Source organism: Scyliorhinus torazame, chromosome 10 (assembly GCF_047496885.1).
Source record: "Scyliorhinus torazame isolate Kashiwa2021f chromosome 10, sScyTor2.1, whole genome shotgun sequence".
NCBI lineage: Eukaryota > Metazoa > Chordata > Chondrichthyes > Carcharhiniformes > Scyliorhinidae > Scyliorhinus > Scyliorhinus torazame.
The window spans coordinates 45,815,714-45,833,752 of NC_092716.1; the positions used below are offsets into that span (position 1 = coordinate 45,815,714).

At 46.9% G+C, this 18,039-nt stretch overlaps 1 protein-coding gene across 1 annotated transcript in view; it reads left to right on the forward strand.

The window, feature by feature from the left end:
* The window catches only part of spire2 (spire-type actin nucleation factor 2), a 112,812-nt gene extending 108,108 nt beyond the window's left edge, over positions 1–4,704 (forward strand). Inside the window, exon 17 of the mRNA XM_072518061.1 lies at positions 1,273–4,704. Coding sequence (XP_072374162.1) covers positions 1,273–1,477 — 205 coding nt within the window. The 3' untranslated portion in view covers positions 1,478–4,704. The remainder of the gene's footprint in view (positions 1–1,272) is intronic.
* Positions 4,705–18,039: the final 13,335 nt, after the last annotated feature.

Here is an 18,039-nt window from a genome sequence, read left to right on the forward strand (position 1 = left end):
GGAAAAGGCAAAGGAAAGAACCTGAATTTACAATAAATTCTGAAAGAAGTCCTTTCTGATCAGACTCTTGCTATATTTATTTATTTTAGTTGAATATTGACGTTAATATTAAATGTATAGGGGAAGCATGGTGGCACAGTGAGTAGCACTGCTGTCTCACGACGCCGAGGTCCCAGGTTCGATCCCGGCTCTGGGTCACTGCCCGTGTGGAGTTTGCACATTCTCCCCATGTTTGCGCCGGTTTCGCCCCCAAAACCCAAAAAATGGGCAGGGTGCATAGAACGCACAGTGCAGAAGGAGGCCATTCGGCCCATTGAATCTGCACCGACCCACTTAAGCCCTCACTTCCACCCTATCCCTGTAACCCAATAACCCCTTCTAACCTTTTTGGTCACTAAGGGCAATTTATCATGGCCAATCCACCTAATCTGCATATCTTTGGACTGTGGGAGGAAACCGGAGCACCCGGAGGAAACCCACGCAGACATGGGGAGAACATGCAGACTCCACACAGACAGTGACCCAGCGGGGAATCGAACCTGGGACCCTGGCACTGTGAAGCCACAGTGCTATCCACTTGTGCTACCGTGCTGCCCAGGTGGATTGGTAATGCTAAATTGCCCCTTAATTGGAAAAAATGAATTGGGTACTTTAAATTTATTTATTTTTTAAATTAAAAAAATATTAAATGTATCGGTTGCTAGATACTATTCTTCATTTAAATCACTGTTACTGCTGTAATTAACCCAAAAAGCTTATGACTAAAATGAAATAGGTAAAGTTTGAGTTGGTACTAAAGTATTCTGATAGTTAGGTATAGCTAATGGGCAGCACGGTAGCATTGTGGATAGCACAATTGCTTCACAGCGCCAGGGTCCCAGGTTCAATTCCGGCTTGGGTCACTGCCTGTGTGGAGTCTGCACATCCTCCCCGTGTGTGCGTGGGTTTCCTCCGGGTGCTCCGGTTTCCTCCCACAGTCCAAAGATGTGCAGGTTAGGTGGATTGGCTATGATAAATTGCCCTTAGTGTTGGGTGGGGTTATGGGGATAGGGTGGAGGTGTTGACCTTTGGTAGGGTGCTCTTTCCAAGAGCTGGTGCAGACTTGATGGGCCGAATGGCCTCCTTCTGCACTGTAAATTCTATGATGATAGCAAGGTTATCAAGAGTGTAAAAGACCCCAGTATTTTGACATTTTACACTTTTACAGTAAGGTGAGGGACTATCCAACCTTTCGGTTCTTCAAATCCTGTTTTTGGTCCTGTTGTGTTTCAGGTCTCTGAGGAGTCTCAGTAATCGGTCAGTCGAACAGGAATTTCCACATCTTTACACACATGGCTGTAGCTTCAAAGAGGTTTGCGCTGAGTGTGCAAAATTTGTTGCCGACGTCATCAATTCAAGTCGTAAAAGTGTGGACCTTCTGAACAATACCCCCATGAGGAAAGCAAAGTCTATGTATGCACGCTCAACAAGATCCTGAAGACAGAACAACAACTGATCATATTCTGATCACCAGATGATGCCAGCCAAAGCTGTCAGCAGTCATGCTGCACTTGCTGATGTTAGTTCCCAAAAGAACAATATGCAATGCTTCAAAGAAGTGCCCATGTCATCTGATCGCCTGTAGGCGTGACAAATGTGAGGATTGAGGACACAAATGAGTCAGGTGTTTATGGTGGTCACATTAAAAGGATCTTGTTAAAATGCTTGCTCGTTGATGCATGGCTCTCAGTTACTGCAGAAGCCAGGCAAAATGAGGACGCTTCAAACGAGTCCCTGGGCTTGGCGACATTGAAATGTGGGTGAAATCTGAAAGTTTCATCTATTGCTGGTAAGCAGCTCTGAAACCTGAGAGGGGGGGATCGGCAGAGAGGTACTGATTTTGAGAGTTTGAAACTCGGCTATCTTGACTGGGGCAAGAGGCCAAGTCTTAGAATGCAAAGAGCTTAGAATGCAAAAAAATTGTAAGTTTATTTTTTTGTTCATATTATTTTGAATGATTTCATTAATATTTATTTTTCTTTTGTTTGCTTGAAACAATCTCCTGCAGGCTTCACTGTGCTATGTTTTCAATGCGTTCTTGTCCTTGAAGCACCTCCTGATAATCTTTCAATTCTATTACACTGGAGGTTATTCATGAAGGCCCACCTTCTCAACCTTGCCCCTCACCTGAGGTGTGGTGATCCTCAGATTAAATCACCACCAGTCAGCTCTCCCCCTCAAAGGGGAAAGCAACCTATGGTCACCTGTGACTATAGCGACTTTCCCTTTATTACACTGGATACTTCATTATTCTCTATACTTAGTGCAAGCTTTAAGATTGTCTCGATATTACACACCTTAAACTAACCTAGCATCTTCTTAAGTGCTATGGATTCAACCACAGGTTTTACATAAAGCGGATTTTGTTATAATTCTTTGAATAAATGTCCTTGTCTTAATCATCTTTACCTGCTAACCTAGACACTGGGGATCATGTTTATGTCTCCTGTGCCATGGTTTTGCATGAGGCTCCTCACAATATAAAAAACATTGAGAATGAATTCTGTTTTAGTGTAGCCCAAGATGATTTGTTATTCCCTAGCTGTGTTGCATCTGTGAGAACGCACTGTAAATCAAATAGCTTTGAATCTGACACCTGGAAAGAGATCAAGCAAGGCCAGTTGGAACTCAAAATTAGATATTATATTTGGGCCTTTTACTTGATTTACCAGAGTTAACAGCCTGAGCAAATGGCAGCAAAAATATACTTTTCCTTTGGCTGCAGTTTTCTGCTGCAATGCCCATTGTGAAAAGATACATTACTTTTGGCACATTTGCTCCACTTGATGGACGTTGTCATAGTACGTTAGTAAGGAATCTTATAAAAACACTCTGTCTTTGGGTGTTAATAATTGCCTCATCGATCTACAGATATATTTGGACAAGTGTGTATATCTGTTGTTAAAAGTTAGCTAAACCAGTGCTTACATGATATAGTAATTATAGAAAAGTAGCGTAACTGCTTTGAATATCATATCAGTACTCAACTGGATCTTTTGTATTGGTATTCCAGAACTTCACGGTAATTTGGGATGGACACTTAACACTGACAATGCTAGAAAATATTTAGCTCACAGAGCATCACAGAATTAAAACCCGAGTGATTCAACTAATATCGCAAACCTAAAGTTCTTGAGTGCTTCTATAGAGTCACAGTTCCAGTGTAATTATTACTTGTCCAAGCGATTGGGGTTCAGTTGTTTTTCTCAGAAAATGGAAAGCAATGTTTGCAACGTTCTGCCAATATAGTCGCCAACTGCAATGATCTAAGTAAACAACTAATGAAGATTGGAAACTCGAACTTTAGGGAAAAAATCTAACGTTAAAATTATCGGCGTATCTGTTCTTAAGCAAACCTGGAATTGTTTTAATGCTGTCCCATCTCGTGATTTGACGTTTTTATTGACAGGTACAAGAACAAATAGTGAATGGGCTGCAGACTCATTGATTTGAAACTTCAGTCATTAAGACATGAAAAAGCAGGTGTCAGGAAATATGGAACATTAGATGCGGGATTCTCCACCGGCGGGATTCTCCATTGCGCCGGCAGAGCACCCACGTCCGCGGGTTTCCCGGCAGCATGGGGTGGCCACAATGGGAAATCCCATTGGCAGGTGGCGGGAACGGAGAAACCTGCTGCCCGTGAGGGCGCGTCACCCAGGAATACGCAGCTGGCGGACCGGAGAATCCCACCCATATGTCGAACAGTTTATAAAGCTGAGTATTGCTTAAGCTTTTCAGAGATCAGATAATTGAATATGGATTGTAAGAGTGCTTTTGATTGTGACAAAATCTGTTCAGGAACACTAGTACAGCTGCTATATATACGGTTAAATGTATAAACATATCAATATGGGCAGCTAGTATTTCTGTGGTTTATCCTACTCTGGCATAATGTTTCTTATTAGCATTTGTGCATGTTTAAAATGTTTGGCCAAGGTGACCTAATAAGGGAAGTGCATGATGGTAGTATTTAATGGGCTTGAAGGCTTCCTGATTGCTTACGTTACCAAGGTTTACTGTGTCCACCCTCCTGGATGCAATGCATGCTACAGGGCAGCCATCAGGAATACAAGAGCAACTCAATGGAACATCACACCTTTAAGGATGCACCTCCACAGTATAGGGCCCACAGTCATGCACTGCATTATCAATTAAGTTCCTCAGTTAGATTCAAAGACCTGCCATATCTAGGAGTAAAACAGTTTCAAACTAAGTCATCAGACATGCATATGTGTGTGATGAGCCCATCCAGCTGTCCATTCAAAGCAATACTCTTGCAGTCACAGAAATCATGCAGGCTGTGGGGCAAAGTTGTTAGCTTCTGGTTAAGACATTGCACTGCAATGAAAATCTTCACCTCACCAAAGGAAATTATGAAGAAGAAGACTTGTGCTTCAGTGCTAGAAGTTTTCAACATAAGAAAATAATATGTTTAATTATCAATAAAGCTTCCCTGGACTAATGGGATGTGTGTTGTGTATAATGACTGGATTTCAGTCAAATGGCATGCTAAAAATAATATGCAAATTAAGAAATAAGCATTTTCTATCGGGCCTGCTATACACAGAATGTAAAATTTATTTGGTATGTATGTATTTTTTCCTGTAAATATAAGTTCTATTTACTGCAGAATTAAATAAAACTGTTCAAACTGTCCAGTCACTTCTTGTTCAAAATACTTGATAATTTAAAGTTGTACGTTAACATTTGAAGGTGTCATTGATGCCTGTTTCTGTTAACAATCAAGGTGCTACAGAACATTAGGGATTGCAAGTGAAGTATGCAAATTTACATTAACATATTGTTTTTAAAAGATGCAAAAATGTAAACATTTTTAAAAATTAATCATGCATTGTAAGATATGAAGATTATTGATGAGTACACAAAACATTATTAACATCAAATAAAGGGGCTCTTTTGAAATATTGGGCGAAATGTTCCGTTTGGGAGACTGTTCTCCCGCCAGAGCTGAAGCAATTCCCAATCTTCACCATGCAAATTTATGCATGGCGAGGATTGCGAGGGAATCCCGCCATTTTGAGCAGGCGGCACGATAGCGAAGCCCCGTGGCTGGGCACTACCCCCCTGTGCAATTCAACCTCCCACCCTCAGATTTGCAGACTTGGGGCTTCTGGGGGGGCTTCCTGGCAGGGGCCTTTCTTCTGGGGGGGGGGGGGGGGGAGTCTCCTGACAGTGGGCTCTCTTCTGGGTGGCTTCCTGACAGGAGGCTTTCTTCTGGGGGGGGCGGGGGGGGGGGGTCTCTTGACAGTGGGATCTCTTCTGGGTGGCTTTCTGACAGGAGTCTTTCTTCTGGGGGAGGGGGGGTCTCCTGACAGTGGGCTCTCTTCTGGGTGGCCTCCTGACAGGGGGCTCTCTCCTGGGTGGCCTCCTGACATGGTCTTTCTCTTCTGCGCAGCTTCCTGACAGGAGTATCTCTTTGGGGATGGACTTTGGGAGAACTCTCTTAAAGAGTTACCCTCTTGGTCCACCGCATCAGGGCCATGCTTGTCAGGCCCAGAAGACCGGAGAATCACGTGGGTTCAGAGAATACAGTGCTCGGCCCGCTAGGTGGCGCGGTGCGCGAACCTCGATCCTGACGCCAGCGGAGGGCCAGAGCATCGGAAATGGGCGCCAATCCCGTTTTCTTCTTCATGCTGGATTCTCCGCCTCATCGGTAACTTCACTATCACGGAGGTGGAGACATTTGTCCACTAAGTGGACAGCGGCTTGACTGTCAGTGTTTAATGCTGTTCGCTTGCATTCCATATATATCTGTCAGCGTTTCACACTGACAGCAGTTTGAGGCCTCAATGTACAAGTCACTGCTCATTAAAGTCAACATGGTCAGGATCTGTCCCCTTAATGCCATTCCTTTTTTTTACTAGAATTGATCCTGGTAACTACACAGGAATTCTCATAAAGAAAGTAATTCTCATTTACTAGTGTACAATAGTTTGAATCACTTCAGTTAGCAGCAGGTGTCTGATAGGGGTGAAATAAAATCACAGAATACTGGACATACTCAGCAGGTCTGGCAGCATCTGTGGAGTGAGGAAGAGAATTAACATTTCAGGACAAATGAGATTTTCATCAAAACAGCCCATAGCTTCCTGGTACTCCAGTGTCGCATTCAGGGGTACCCCAATGATGTGCTGGGGAATCCCTCTAGCAAGTTGCCCACGTAAGGATTTACTCAGCAATTGCCCAGAAGCGCTAACGTCCTCTGGACAATTGCACTGGGCTGGGAACCATCCGGCAGAAACGTTTGACTCGCTAACTTCAGATGGTCTGCCAGATTTACCCTGATTATTACTCTGAAAGAGTTTGGAGGAAAAAAATCACTTCTAACTCCAGAGTAACTATTTCAACGCCCAGATCAAGCCTTGCACAGGACCCCCCCCCCCAGCATATCCCCCAGCCGCCCCTCCGGTCTGACACCCCTAATCTCCCTCCCAGTCTCCCCCTGATGGATCCACTTACCTTTGAAACTTACCATCTCTTTTTAAATTATCCCATTAAACACCTCCTTTATGGCAGCTAGTGCTGTAAAAAGCTGGCGTTCCTTTCTTCCCTGCGCCCTAATTACTCCATGCTGATGCAGCCGGGGGCACGCTTCGCTGCTCCTGTCTCATTCAGCCTGAGAGAGGAAGGTTGGGTGAGACATGGACTGCGGTATTTCAGTGAGGGTAAGTCCTTCCAGCGTGGCAATTCACCAGAGATGCCCACTCCGGAAGTTGCAGGTCAAGATCACCACCCTGACACATTGGGCCATAACTGCAATCAGCATCATCACTCTGCACCCACTTATCTAGGCCAGATTTCCTCCGTGTCTGTCTCCCCCAACCTTCTGACTTAGGCCAGGTGAGATCCAGTGTAGTAGAGGCGAGTTGAGGGAGGGCAACACCCCACCTCTTTTATTGTAGCACTAGGTGCCATAAAGCAGGTACGTTTAAAGGTTCATTTGCAAGAGGCCAGGGAGAAGGTAAGTGTCTAAGGTAAGTGGATGGGATGTGGGGGAAGGGGAGTCTGACATCTGGCGGTGGGATGGGACCTCGGATTGAGACTTCAGGGTGAGGGGGGGTGGTCTGTTGAGTCACATCTCGCTGGGGAGGGTGTTGGTGGTTATGGGGGTGCCAATCAGGTTGGGGGGGGGTGGGAGTCAGGCCTGCGGGTGGGTGAGATGTCCCATGCAGGTGGGGGTAACCCATGATGGGTTGGGGAGTAGTGTGGGGGTTGGTTAGTTGAGGGCTGGTAGAGTACCCTGACTGAGAGACAAGAATGTGGGTGTGACCCCCAGGGGTGGGAGAGTCCATTGGGGTGTTAGAGTCTTTACAATAGTTACTCAGAAGTTAGATGGGGTTTTATTTCATCTAACATTTTCGGAATAATTATTAGTGTAACACTGTCGGAACAATTTGAAGTTTGTGATTTAAGTTGCATTTCCAATGTTCCCAGCACAGGGCAATTGCCCAGAGGAAGTTTGCACTTCTGGGCAACTGCCATACTTACCTGTGAAGTTCCGAGAGGCATTCCAAAGGATATCTTTAGGATATCCACCCCAGTCTGACACTGGGGAGCTCGGAACCTACAGCCCAATAACTTTCTTTCTCCACTGATGTTGCCAGACATGCTGACTATTTCCAGCATCTGCAGCATTTTTTTCTAATTGCTGATTGGAAATGGAAAGGTAGCAATGGATGGCAGTGAAGGAAGGAGGAAGGTAAACAGGAAGACCGAAAGGATGGGGAGTAAAATAGGGGTGATGGAGAAGGGAAAGAGGAGAGAGCCAGTAGCAGTGTGTTGAAGTGGAAAATACATTAGTCCCATCATTAACTGAGGGAGTGGAGGGTAGTGTGCTGGGGCAGCTGATAAATACAGAGTGAGGCTCGAGGCCTCCATTCACGACTTGGGAGCAGAGACAGCCAGACCTGAGAGGGACACCTCTACTGGGGCAGCTGATAAATACAGAGCGAAGCTCGGGGCCTCCACTCACAGTCTCGGAGCAGAGACAGCCAGACCTGCGAGGGAAACCTCTACTGGGGCAGCTGATAAATACAGAGCGAAGCTCGGGGCCTCCACTCACGGTCTCAGAGCAGAGACATCCTGACCTCCGAGGGACACCTCTATTGGGGCAGCTGATAAATACAGAGCGAGGCTCGGGGCCTCCGCTCACGGTCTCGGAGCAGAGACATCCTGACCTCCGATGGACACCTCTATTGGGGCAGCTGATAAATACAGAGCGAGGCTCGGGGCCTCCGCTCACGGTCTCCGTGCAAAGACAGCCTGACCTCCGAGGGACACTTGTACTGGGGCAGGGGGCTGTGTTTGAAAAATCATCCCGGAGTGGCATCACAGGAAACCGGTAAATTCATTGGTTGGCGAGAAGCTGCTATTAGGAATTGTGTTTAAATAGATTTAACTAGAAAAATTGATTATTTATAAAGCAGTAGCTCCTTGAATTTCAGTAAGGAAGGAAAGTTAAATCAAATCAAAGTGAAATAAGATAATTTAGTAATCGAAGTACAATGAGGAGTGCAATTCAGCCACCCTGTTGCATCTGGGCGCAACAGGTGAACCTCGGGAGACCCCAAATCGGGCTTGGCACCAGGCCGATCGCGAGTCACCTGACGTGCTACACGCGGCATGATCTGGATCGTGATCATCTCAAACTGTGAAGGAAACATCAGCTAGAAGACCAGGAGACACCAAGACTCGTTCGACGAGAACCACCACACCATTGAAGACCTCATCGACAAAACAAGGAAAGCTCTCCACGCCTGGCAAAATTACATAGCCAGCAAAGCAAAGAGGAGAGCTCATCAATTAGCCAAAGCGGGCCTACAAAGAAGAACCGGGGAAATCAAGAACCAATGGTGGGCTGAGAAAGCTAAGGAGTTGCAACTCCTCGCTGACAAGCATAACACCTGGGGCTTCTTCAGTGTCATCAAGGCAACATATGGATGCAACACCCTAGGCCTCAAACCGGTGTGGAGTAAGGACGGAACCCTCTTTTTAAAATAATTATCTTTATTATTGTCACGAGTAGGCTTACATTAACACTGCAATGAAGTTACTGTGAAAAGCCCCCAGTCACCACATTCCGGCGTCTGTTCGGGTACACACACGGAGAATTCAGAATGTCCAAATTGCCTAACAGCATGTCTTTCGGGACTTGTGGGAGGAAACCAGAGCACCCAGAGGAAACCCACGCAGACCCAGGGAGAATGAGGACAGAACCCTCTTGAGAGACAGAGAAAACATTGGCCTTCAAAGAATCCCTAAATCGTAATACTACCATAGATGTGGAGATACTTGAGGAAATCCCTCAACCCCAAGATGATCTTGGACTCCCACCAAATTGGACAAAGTCGAAGCCCCCATTGAACGCAGAAGAACGGAAATGCCGCAGGTGTGAAAGGGATTCCGCAAAGATTTTCAAACTTGGAGGAGAAGAGATAATCCATCAGCTGTTGCTGAAACGTTGGGAGAGAGAAGACATTCCTGCTGACCTCAGGGATGCCGCCATTGCTAACATCTTCAATAAAGGACACAAAGCGGACAATGGGAACTACCGAGGAATCTACATGGTCTCCATCGCTGATAAGATCATCGCCCAAATCCTCGCGGACAACCTTCTCCCAATATCTGAAGAATTCCTTCTGGAAAGTCTGTGTGGCTTCCGAGCAAACCGTGGAACGGCGGATATGATTTTCACTGCTTGGCAACTTCAAGAGAAATGCCAGGAGCAACATCAACCACTCTACATGACCTTCATCAATCTAGCCAAGGTTTTAACTCGGTCAATTGGGAAGTGTTACGGAAGACCCTGTCAAAGGCCGGCTGTCCAGAGAAATTCATCAACATCCTCCGACTCCTGCACAAGATATCGGTGACAGTCCTCACCAATGGAAATAAGACAGAAACCTTTGTGGTCAAGACTGGAGTCAAGCAGGGATTTGTCATTGCTCCCTTTTCTCCATCTTTATCACCATCATCCTTTACCTTGTCAAGAGCAAGCAGTGGAGAGGACTGTCTACAGGATGCACAGAAAACTGTTCAACATAAACCTGTTGAAATCCAAGAAGGAAACAACACTGGACTTGCTCATGGAACTTCAGTATGCAGATCATATCGCCATCTCAACTCTCTCAGAATTGAATCTCCAGGAGATGCTTGACACCTTCGCAGAAGCATACCAAAGAATCTGTCTCCGCCTCAACCTCAAGAAGACTCAACTCCTTTACCAACCCATCCCAGGTCAAGATCCAGTCTCTCCCTCCATCAAGGTTAACGGAGAAACTCTACCAAACATGGCACATTTCCCATTCCTTGGGAGCTACCTCTCCTCTAAGGCTGAAATCAACTCAAAGATCCAACATCGTACCAATCCACAAGCGCCTCCTTCGGACGCCAAAGGACAAGAGTCTTTGACGACCACGATATCTATGCTGACACAAGATCCTCGTATACAAGATGGTCAGTCCTCCCAACTCTTCTATATTGCTCATATGTACAGACACCTTAACGCCCTGGAGAGGAACTGTCTGAGACGGATTCTCCACATCAGCTGAGAAGACGGGAATACTGACATCAGTGTCCTTGAAGGAGCCAAGAGCACCAGCATCAAGGCCATGATCATCCGAAAACACCTCCGCTGGGCTGGCCATGTGCTTTGGATGTCAGAGCCCTGATTGCCAAAGCAAATCTTCTTTGCCCAGCACAAGAAAGACTTTGAAACAAGAGGAGGACAAAGGAAGTGCTCCAAAGACACCCTGAAGGCTTAGCTCAAGGAAAGTACATCAATGTCAATGCCTGGGAGACCCTTGCTCAGAAGAGACATAATTGGTGATATCTCCTGATTGAAGGGACACCAGTCTTCGAAGACACCCCATAGGAAGAGGAGGCCCGCAAAAACAGCCTTTAGGTGGACAATCATACTCGTTAGCGAGTGAACGCTGAAGAAGAAGATTCTGTAGTAACGGGGACCAAGGACGAAGGGCTCAAGAGTAATTGGTATTATTTGATGTTAAGTATCTTTCATTTAAAGGGGTAAGTCATGGCAGGAGAACTCAACGCTATGATATGCTCCTGCTCTATTCGGGAAGCCAGGAACATTTCTTGTTCATGGGGCCAGCATGTGTGCAGGAAGTGGCTGCAGCTCCAGGAAGCCAGGGTTATTGGAGCTGGAGCCGCAGCTGGAGACACTGTGGAGCATCCGTGAGGTGGAGAGTATGGTGGATAGCTGGTCACATGGCCAGCTAACACTCCATTGCCAGGGAAGGAATAGGTGACCACCAGGCAGAGCAAGAGGACCAGACAGACAGTGCAGGAATCTACTGTGGCCATTCCCCTACAAAACAATACATTTGGAGGGAATAGCCTCTAAAGGGAAAACAGCAACAGCCAAATTCATTGCTCACCAAATGGCTTTCATGCATGGGAGAGGAGCAAAAGTTGTGGGAGTGCAATAGTTATAGCGGATTCAATTGTAAGAGTAATAGATAGGCGTTTCTGCGTTTGTAAATGAGACTCCTCGGTGCTGAGGTCAAGGATGTCTCGGAACGGTTACAGGACATTCTGGAGGGCAAGTGTGAGCAGCCAGTGGAGGGCAAGTGTGAGCAGCCAGTGGTTGTGATACACATTGGTATGAACTACTTAGGTTTAAAAAAGGGATTTGGTCCTGAAAGCAGAATATAGGGAGTTAGGAAGTAAGTTGAAAAGTAGAATCTCAAAGGTAGTGATCGCAGGATTACTCCCACTGCCACATGCTAGTCAGAGCAGAAATAGCAGGATATAGCGGATGAATATATGTCTGAAGAGATGGTGTCGGGGAGAATTTCAAATTCCTAGAACATGGGGGCCACTTCTGGGGGAGTTGGGACCAGTACAAACTGGACAGGTACACCTGGGCAGTACTGTGCTGATGTTCTCGGGGGAGTATTTGGCAGAGTAGTTCGGGAGAATTTATACTAAATTGGCAGGGGGCAGGGAACCTATGTAAGGAGTCAGAGGAGGGGAAACATGAGTAAAACCAAAAGACAGAAAGGGGAATAAGAAAGGTGATTGGCAGAAATAGAGTGTCAGAATCAAACAGAGCCACAGTGAAAAATAATAGGAACGGGACAAGGAATGTTAAAAAGAGCAGGGTCAAGAAAATGGGAAAAATACTGATATCAAGAAACACTGTCAATGGCAGAATTGATTTTACACTTCAAAGCAGAGTTTTGCATTTTGCTCATCAATGCTAAACAGTACAACTTGATGAATTCATTGACATTTCTAATGTGTCCCATTTTCCTTACCTAGGTTCACTGTGTGGAATAAGAAAATAAAAGACTTTTGTTTGACAAGAACTTAATAAAATAATTCACTGAATTATTACAGCACAGCTGAAGACCATTCGCCCCATCATATCTGTGCTGTGTTTCTGAATGAGCATTGCATCCAAGTGCAATTCCCACACATCCCCTCAGTAACCCTGTACGTGCTTCTTTTCCAGATATAATTCCCTCTGGAACGACCCAATTTCCTCCACCACACTTTCAGGCAGCTCATTCCATATCGTAATCACTCGCTGCGTGAAAATGTTTCTAGTTATAAGTCCTGGAAAGGGAGAATTGTGGGGTTCGAACTCCCTCCAGTTCCCCAGTAGATCAGACAAGGCTCCCCACAATCAACATCCTGGAGTTTACCATTGATCAGAAACTGAACTGGACTCGTCACATTAGTACTGTGGCTGCCAGGGCAGGTCAAAGGCTAGGAATCCTACAGCGAGTAACTCACCACCAGACCCCTCGCAGCCTGTCAACCATCTACAAGGCACAAGTTAGGAGTGTGATGGAATGCCCTCCACTTGCCTAGATGAGTGCAGCTCCAACAACACTCAAGAAGCTCAACACCATCCAGGACAAAGCAGCCTGCTTGATTGCTCCCCCTTCCACAAACATTGAAACCCTCCACCACCGCCGAACGGTGGCAGCCGTGTGTACCATCTACAAGATGCATTACAGTAACTCACCAAGGTTCCTTAGACAACACCTTCCAAACCCACGACGACTACCATCTAGAAGGACAAGAGCAGTAGGCATCTGGGAACCCCACCACCTGGCAGTTCCCCTCCAAGTCACTCCCCACCCTGATTTGGAAATATATTGCCGCTCCTTCACTGTCGCTGGAACAACGTCCTGGAACTCCCTGCCTAACAGCACAGTGGGTGTGCCTACAGCTCAAGGCCTGCAGCAGTTCAAGAAGACAGCTAACCACCACTTTCTGAAGGGCAACTAGGGATGGGCAATAAATGCTGGCCTAACCAGCGACGCCCATATCCTGTAAATTAATTTTTTTAAGTTCCTTTCGAGCTGTTTATTCGTGCATATGCAAGGGAGACCGCGCTTCAGTCCACCTGAGGAACGGACTGCCTGATCGACCCTACACATTGTGCACATTCTGTTACCGACATTTACATAAACCAATCACTGACGGCCCACGTCAACAATTGGTCAATTACAGTGCTGCACACGCTGCCCTTCTGATTACATCCAGCTCCCTGTATGGTCAGTGTCAAGTTCCTTTGTTTTTCATTAAAACGGCTTTCTTTAAACTCACTGAGTATACAGTGTGCAGGAAACACAAGAGAGCATGTGCTGGCTCTGCATATATATATATATATATACATATATATATATATATTTAGCTACACTCAGTACACATCTCTATGTATAACCACGTAGGCACATAATCTTATAAAAAAAGGGGGATGTCATGATATTCAGGTGAACATCATAGCACATGCATGCATAATGATGGACAGATCAACGGACCAATCAACACACACAACACGACAGCCAATCACAGACAAGAGCATACACAGAACAAAACAGGGAATACGACACTTCCTGGGCACTGGAGCAGGAGACGGCTCAGAGCACAGACCTCATTGCCAGCCACTCAGACAATCACCATGTGCTGAGTACCAGAGTTTACTATGTTAATAGTTGATTGAAATAAAACTGCGTTGGGGACCTGTTCATCGACGGGACGTTTGCAAGCCTAGGGGCACTGGAGGAGAAGTTCGAGTTACCCCCGGGAAATGCCTTCAGATATATGCAGGTGAGTGCTTCTGTGAGGCGACAGGTGAGGGAATTCCCGTTGCTCCCGGCACAAGAAGTTCAAGATAGGGTGATCTCGGGTGTATGGGTCGGGGAGGGCAAGGTGTCGGAAATACACCAGGAGTTGAAAGAAGAGGGGGAAGCGCTGGTAGAAGAGTTGAAGGGTAAATGGGAGGAGGAGCTGGGGGAGGAGATCGAGGAAGGTCTGTGGGCTGATGCCCTGGGTAGGGTTAATTCCTCCTCGTGTGCCAGGCTCAGCCTGATACAATTTAAGGTGGTCCACAGAGCGCACTTGACGGGGGCAAGGTTGAGTAGGTTCTTTGGGGTAGAGGACAGATGTGGAAGGTGCTCAGGGAGCCCGGCGAACCATGTCCATATGTTTTGGTCATGCCCGGCACTGGAGGGTTTCTGGAGAAGAGTGGCGGGAGCAATATCTCAGGTGGTGAAAGTCCGGGTCAAGCCAAGCTGGGGGATAGCAATATTTGGAGTAGTGGACAAACCGGGAGTGCAGGAAGCGAAAGAGGCCGGCATTCTGGCCTTTGCGTCCTTAGTAGCCCGGCGAAGGATCTTGCTAATGTGGATGGAGGCGAAGCCCCCCAGCCTGGAGGCCTGGATAAATGATATGGCTGGGTTCATAAAGTTGGAGAGGATTAAGTTCGCCTTGAGAGGGTCTGCGCAGGGGTTCTACAGGCGGTGGCAACCGTTCCTAGACTATCTCGCGGAGCGTTAGAGGAAGGTCGGTCAGCAGCAGCAACCTTGGGGGGGGGGGGGAACTGCCTGGGAGGGTGGATGAGCAAGAGATACCATGAAGGGTTGGGGAAACTGGCACGTACGGGTGAGGGCCAGTGTACAAAGCTGTGTAAATATATCATTTTGCCATGTATACATCTTGCTCTGCGCGATTTCTCTTTTTTTTTGTTACGAGGAGGGGGGGTTATTGTTTGTAAGGGAGAAAAATTGTGTTAAAAAACTTTAATAAATATATTTTTTTTAAAAAAGAAATAAAACTGCGTTGTACCATTCGCAACCGTGTTGGTTCGTCTGTGTATCAGAGGACCCAACACTTCAATATATATACACAAGAGTGTGCAGGAAGCACACACCGAGCATGTGCTGGTTCTGCGTAAACACAGTGTACATAAGGCACACACTGAGCATGCACTGGCTCTGCGTATACATGTGCAGAAAGCGCACACTGAGCATGCATTGGCTCTGCGTACAACACGTCTGTAGAAAGCACACGCTATGCATGTGCTGGATCTGCATTTACACAAGTGTGAAAAAAAACACACCGAGCATATGCTGGTTCTGCATATACACAGTGTGCAGAACACACCAAGTATGCATTGGCTCTGCATATACACAGTATGCAGAAAGCACATACTGAGCATGTGTTGGCTCTGTGAATACGCAGTGTGCAGAAAACACACACCGAGCATGTGCAGGCTCTGCATAGCACAGTGTGCAGAAAACACACACCAAGCATCCACTGGCTATGCATATACACAGAATGTAGAAAGCACACACTGAGCATGCGCTGGCTCTGCGTACACACAGTATGCACATCGATCATGCGCAGGTTCTGCATATATTCACAGTATGCAGTACATGTTGACCATGTGCTGGCTCTGTATACACAGTGTGCAGAAAACATGCACGAAGCATGCACTGGCTCTGCGTATACACAGTGTGCAGAAAGCACACACCGAGCATCCATTGGCTCTGCATATACGCAGTGTGCAGAAAACACACCGAGCATGTGCTGGCTCTGCGTATACACAGTGCGCAGAAAGCACATAAAGCAAGCACTGGTTCCGCGTATACACAGTTCGCAGAAAGCACACACCAAACATGCACTGGCTCTGCATATACACAGTGTGCAGAAAGCACACACCGAGCATGTGTTGGCTCTGCATATACACAGTGTGCAGAACACACCGAACATGCACTGGTTCTCCATATGCACAGTGTGCAGAAAGCACACACTCAGCATGCACTGGCTCTGCGTGTACAGAGTGCACAGCATACACCAAGCACTCGCTGGCTCTGCGCATACTCAGTGTGCAGCACACACCAAGCATGCACTGGCTCTGCATATACATAGTGTACAACACACACTGAGCAAGCGTTGCCCCTGCATATACACAGTGAGCATGCACTGGCTCTGTGTATACCCAGTGTGCAACACACACCAAGCATACACTGACTGTGTGTATAGAGAGTGAAGAAAGCACACCGAGCATGCACTAGCTCTGTGTATACACAGTGTTCAGAAAGTGCCGTACGCATTGCATCAGAAGGTTGAATCAGAGCTGAAGAGATTGGAAGAGCCATTCAGTTATCATTGTGGGTGGTGCCGATAGTCCCTGTCATTAAACCTGATCATTCGATAAGGATTTGTGGGGACTGTAAGTTGACCATAAATGTACTCATTACAATTGATATTCGATTCCTCGAATTGAGGACCGCTATGCTAAACTGGGGGGGCTCTCCTATTCAAAATTAGACCTCAGTCACACCTACCTGCAACTAGAATTGGATGAGGTGACTCAGAAGTTTGCTACAATCAATACCCGTGAAGGCCTCTTCCTTTACACCAGACTGCCATTCGGCATTGCTTCAGCCTGCGCTATCTTCCAGACCACGATGGAATGTTTCCTCCAGGGAATTCCCAAGGCGATGGTTTACCTTGATGCTCGTCATTGGCACTACACCAGAAGAACACATGGCTAGCCTAGAGGAAGTATTAAAGAGGTTTTGTGGGGGACTTCCGGGTGCGGCGATGACCAGCTGAGTCGCACGTTTCGGCAGCTCCCTGTGAAACGGACTTTTGGGCTCTTGATAGGAGCCCCAACGGCAATTTTAACGGCTGAAAACACCGTGCGGTAAACCAGAAGGGTGTTCCCCCTGGACACGGATGGAAAAAGGAGAGGAAAGTGGCCGGATTGCAGCGGATCCTTTGGAACAACGGCAAGGAAGGCAAGCAGAAACCAAGATGGCGTCGGAAGGTGGCAGTTTCATATGGGGCCCTGAACAACAAGAGTTTTTGAAACGCTGCGTGGAGGAGATAAAAAAGGAAATGAAGAAAGAGTTGTTGGCCCCGATATTACAGGCGATTGAAGGGCTGAAAGAGGAACAAAAGACCCAGGAGCAGGAGCTTCGGGTCGTGAAGGCGAAAGCAGCAGAGAATGAAAACGACATACAGGGCCTGGTGGTGAAGTCGGAGATACAGGAGGCACACCAGAAACGATCTGTGGAGAGGTTGGAGGCACTGGAAAATAACGCAAGGAGGAACAACTTGAGGATTCTTGGCCTTCCTGAAGGTGTGGAGGGGGCAGACGTCGGGGCATATGTGAGCACGATGCTGCACTCGTTAATGGGAGTGGAGGCCCCGACGGGTCCGTTGGAGGTGGAGGGAGCATACCGAGTTATGGTGCGAGGATCGAGAGCAGGAGAAGCTCCCAGAGCCATAGTGGTGAGATTTCTCCGTTTTAAGGATAGAGAAATGGTCCTTAGATGGGCGAAGAAAACTCGGTGTAGTAAATGGGAGAACGCGGTGATCCGCGTCTATCAAGATTGGAGTGCGGAGGTGGCGAGAAGGAGGGCGAGCTTTAATCGGGCCAAAGCGGTACTTCACAAAAAAAAGATAAAGTTTGGAATGCTGCAACCGGCAAGACTGTGGGTCACATATCAAGGGAGGCACCACTACTTTGAGACGGCGGATGAAGCGTGGACTTTTATTGTAGAAGAAAAATTGGAATGATTGGACTACGAAAATGAACGTTTGGACAAAGTGGTGGGACGACTGGGGGGGGGGGCGAAGAGGGATTGTATGATTAATCCTGCGGTATGGTAACTTTTCTTTCTCCCACAGGTGGTGATGGGGGGA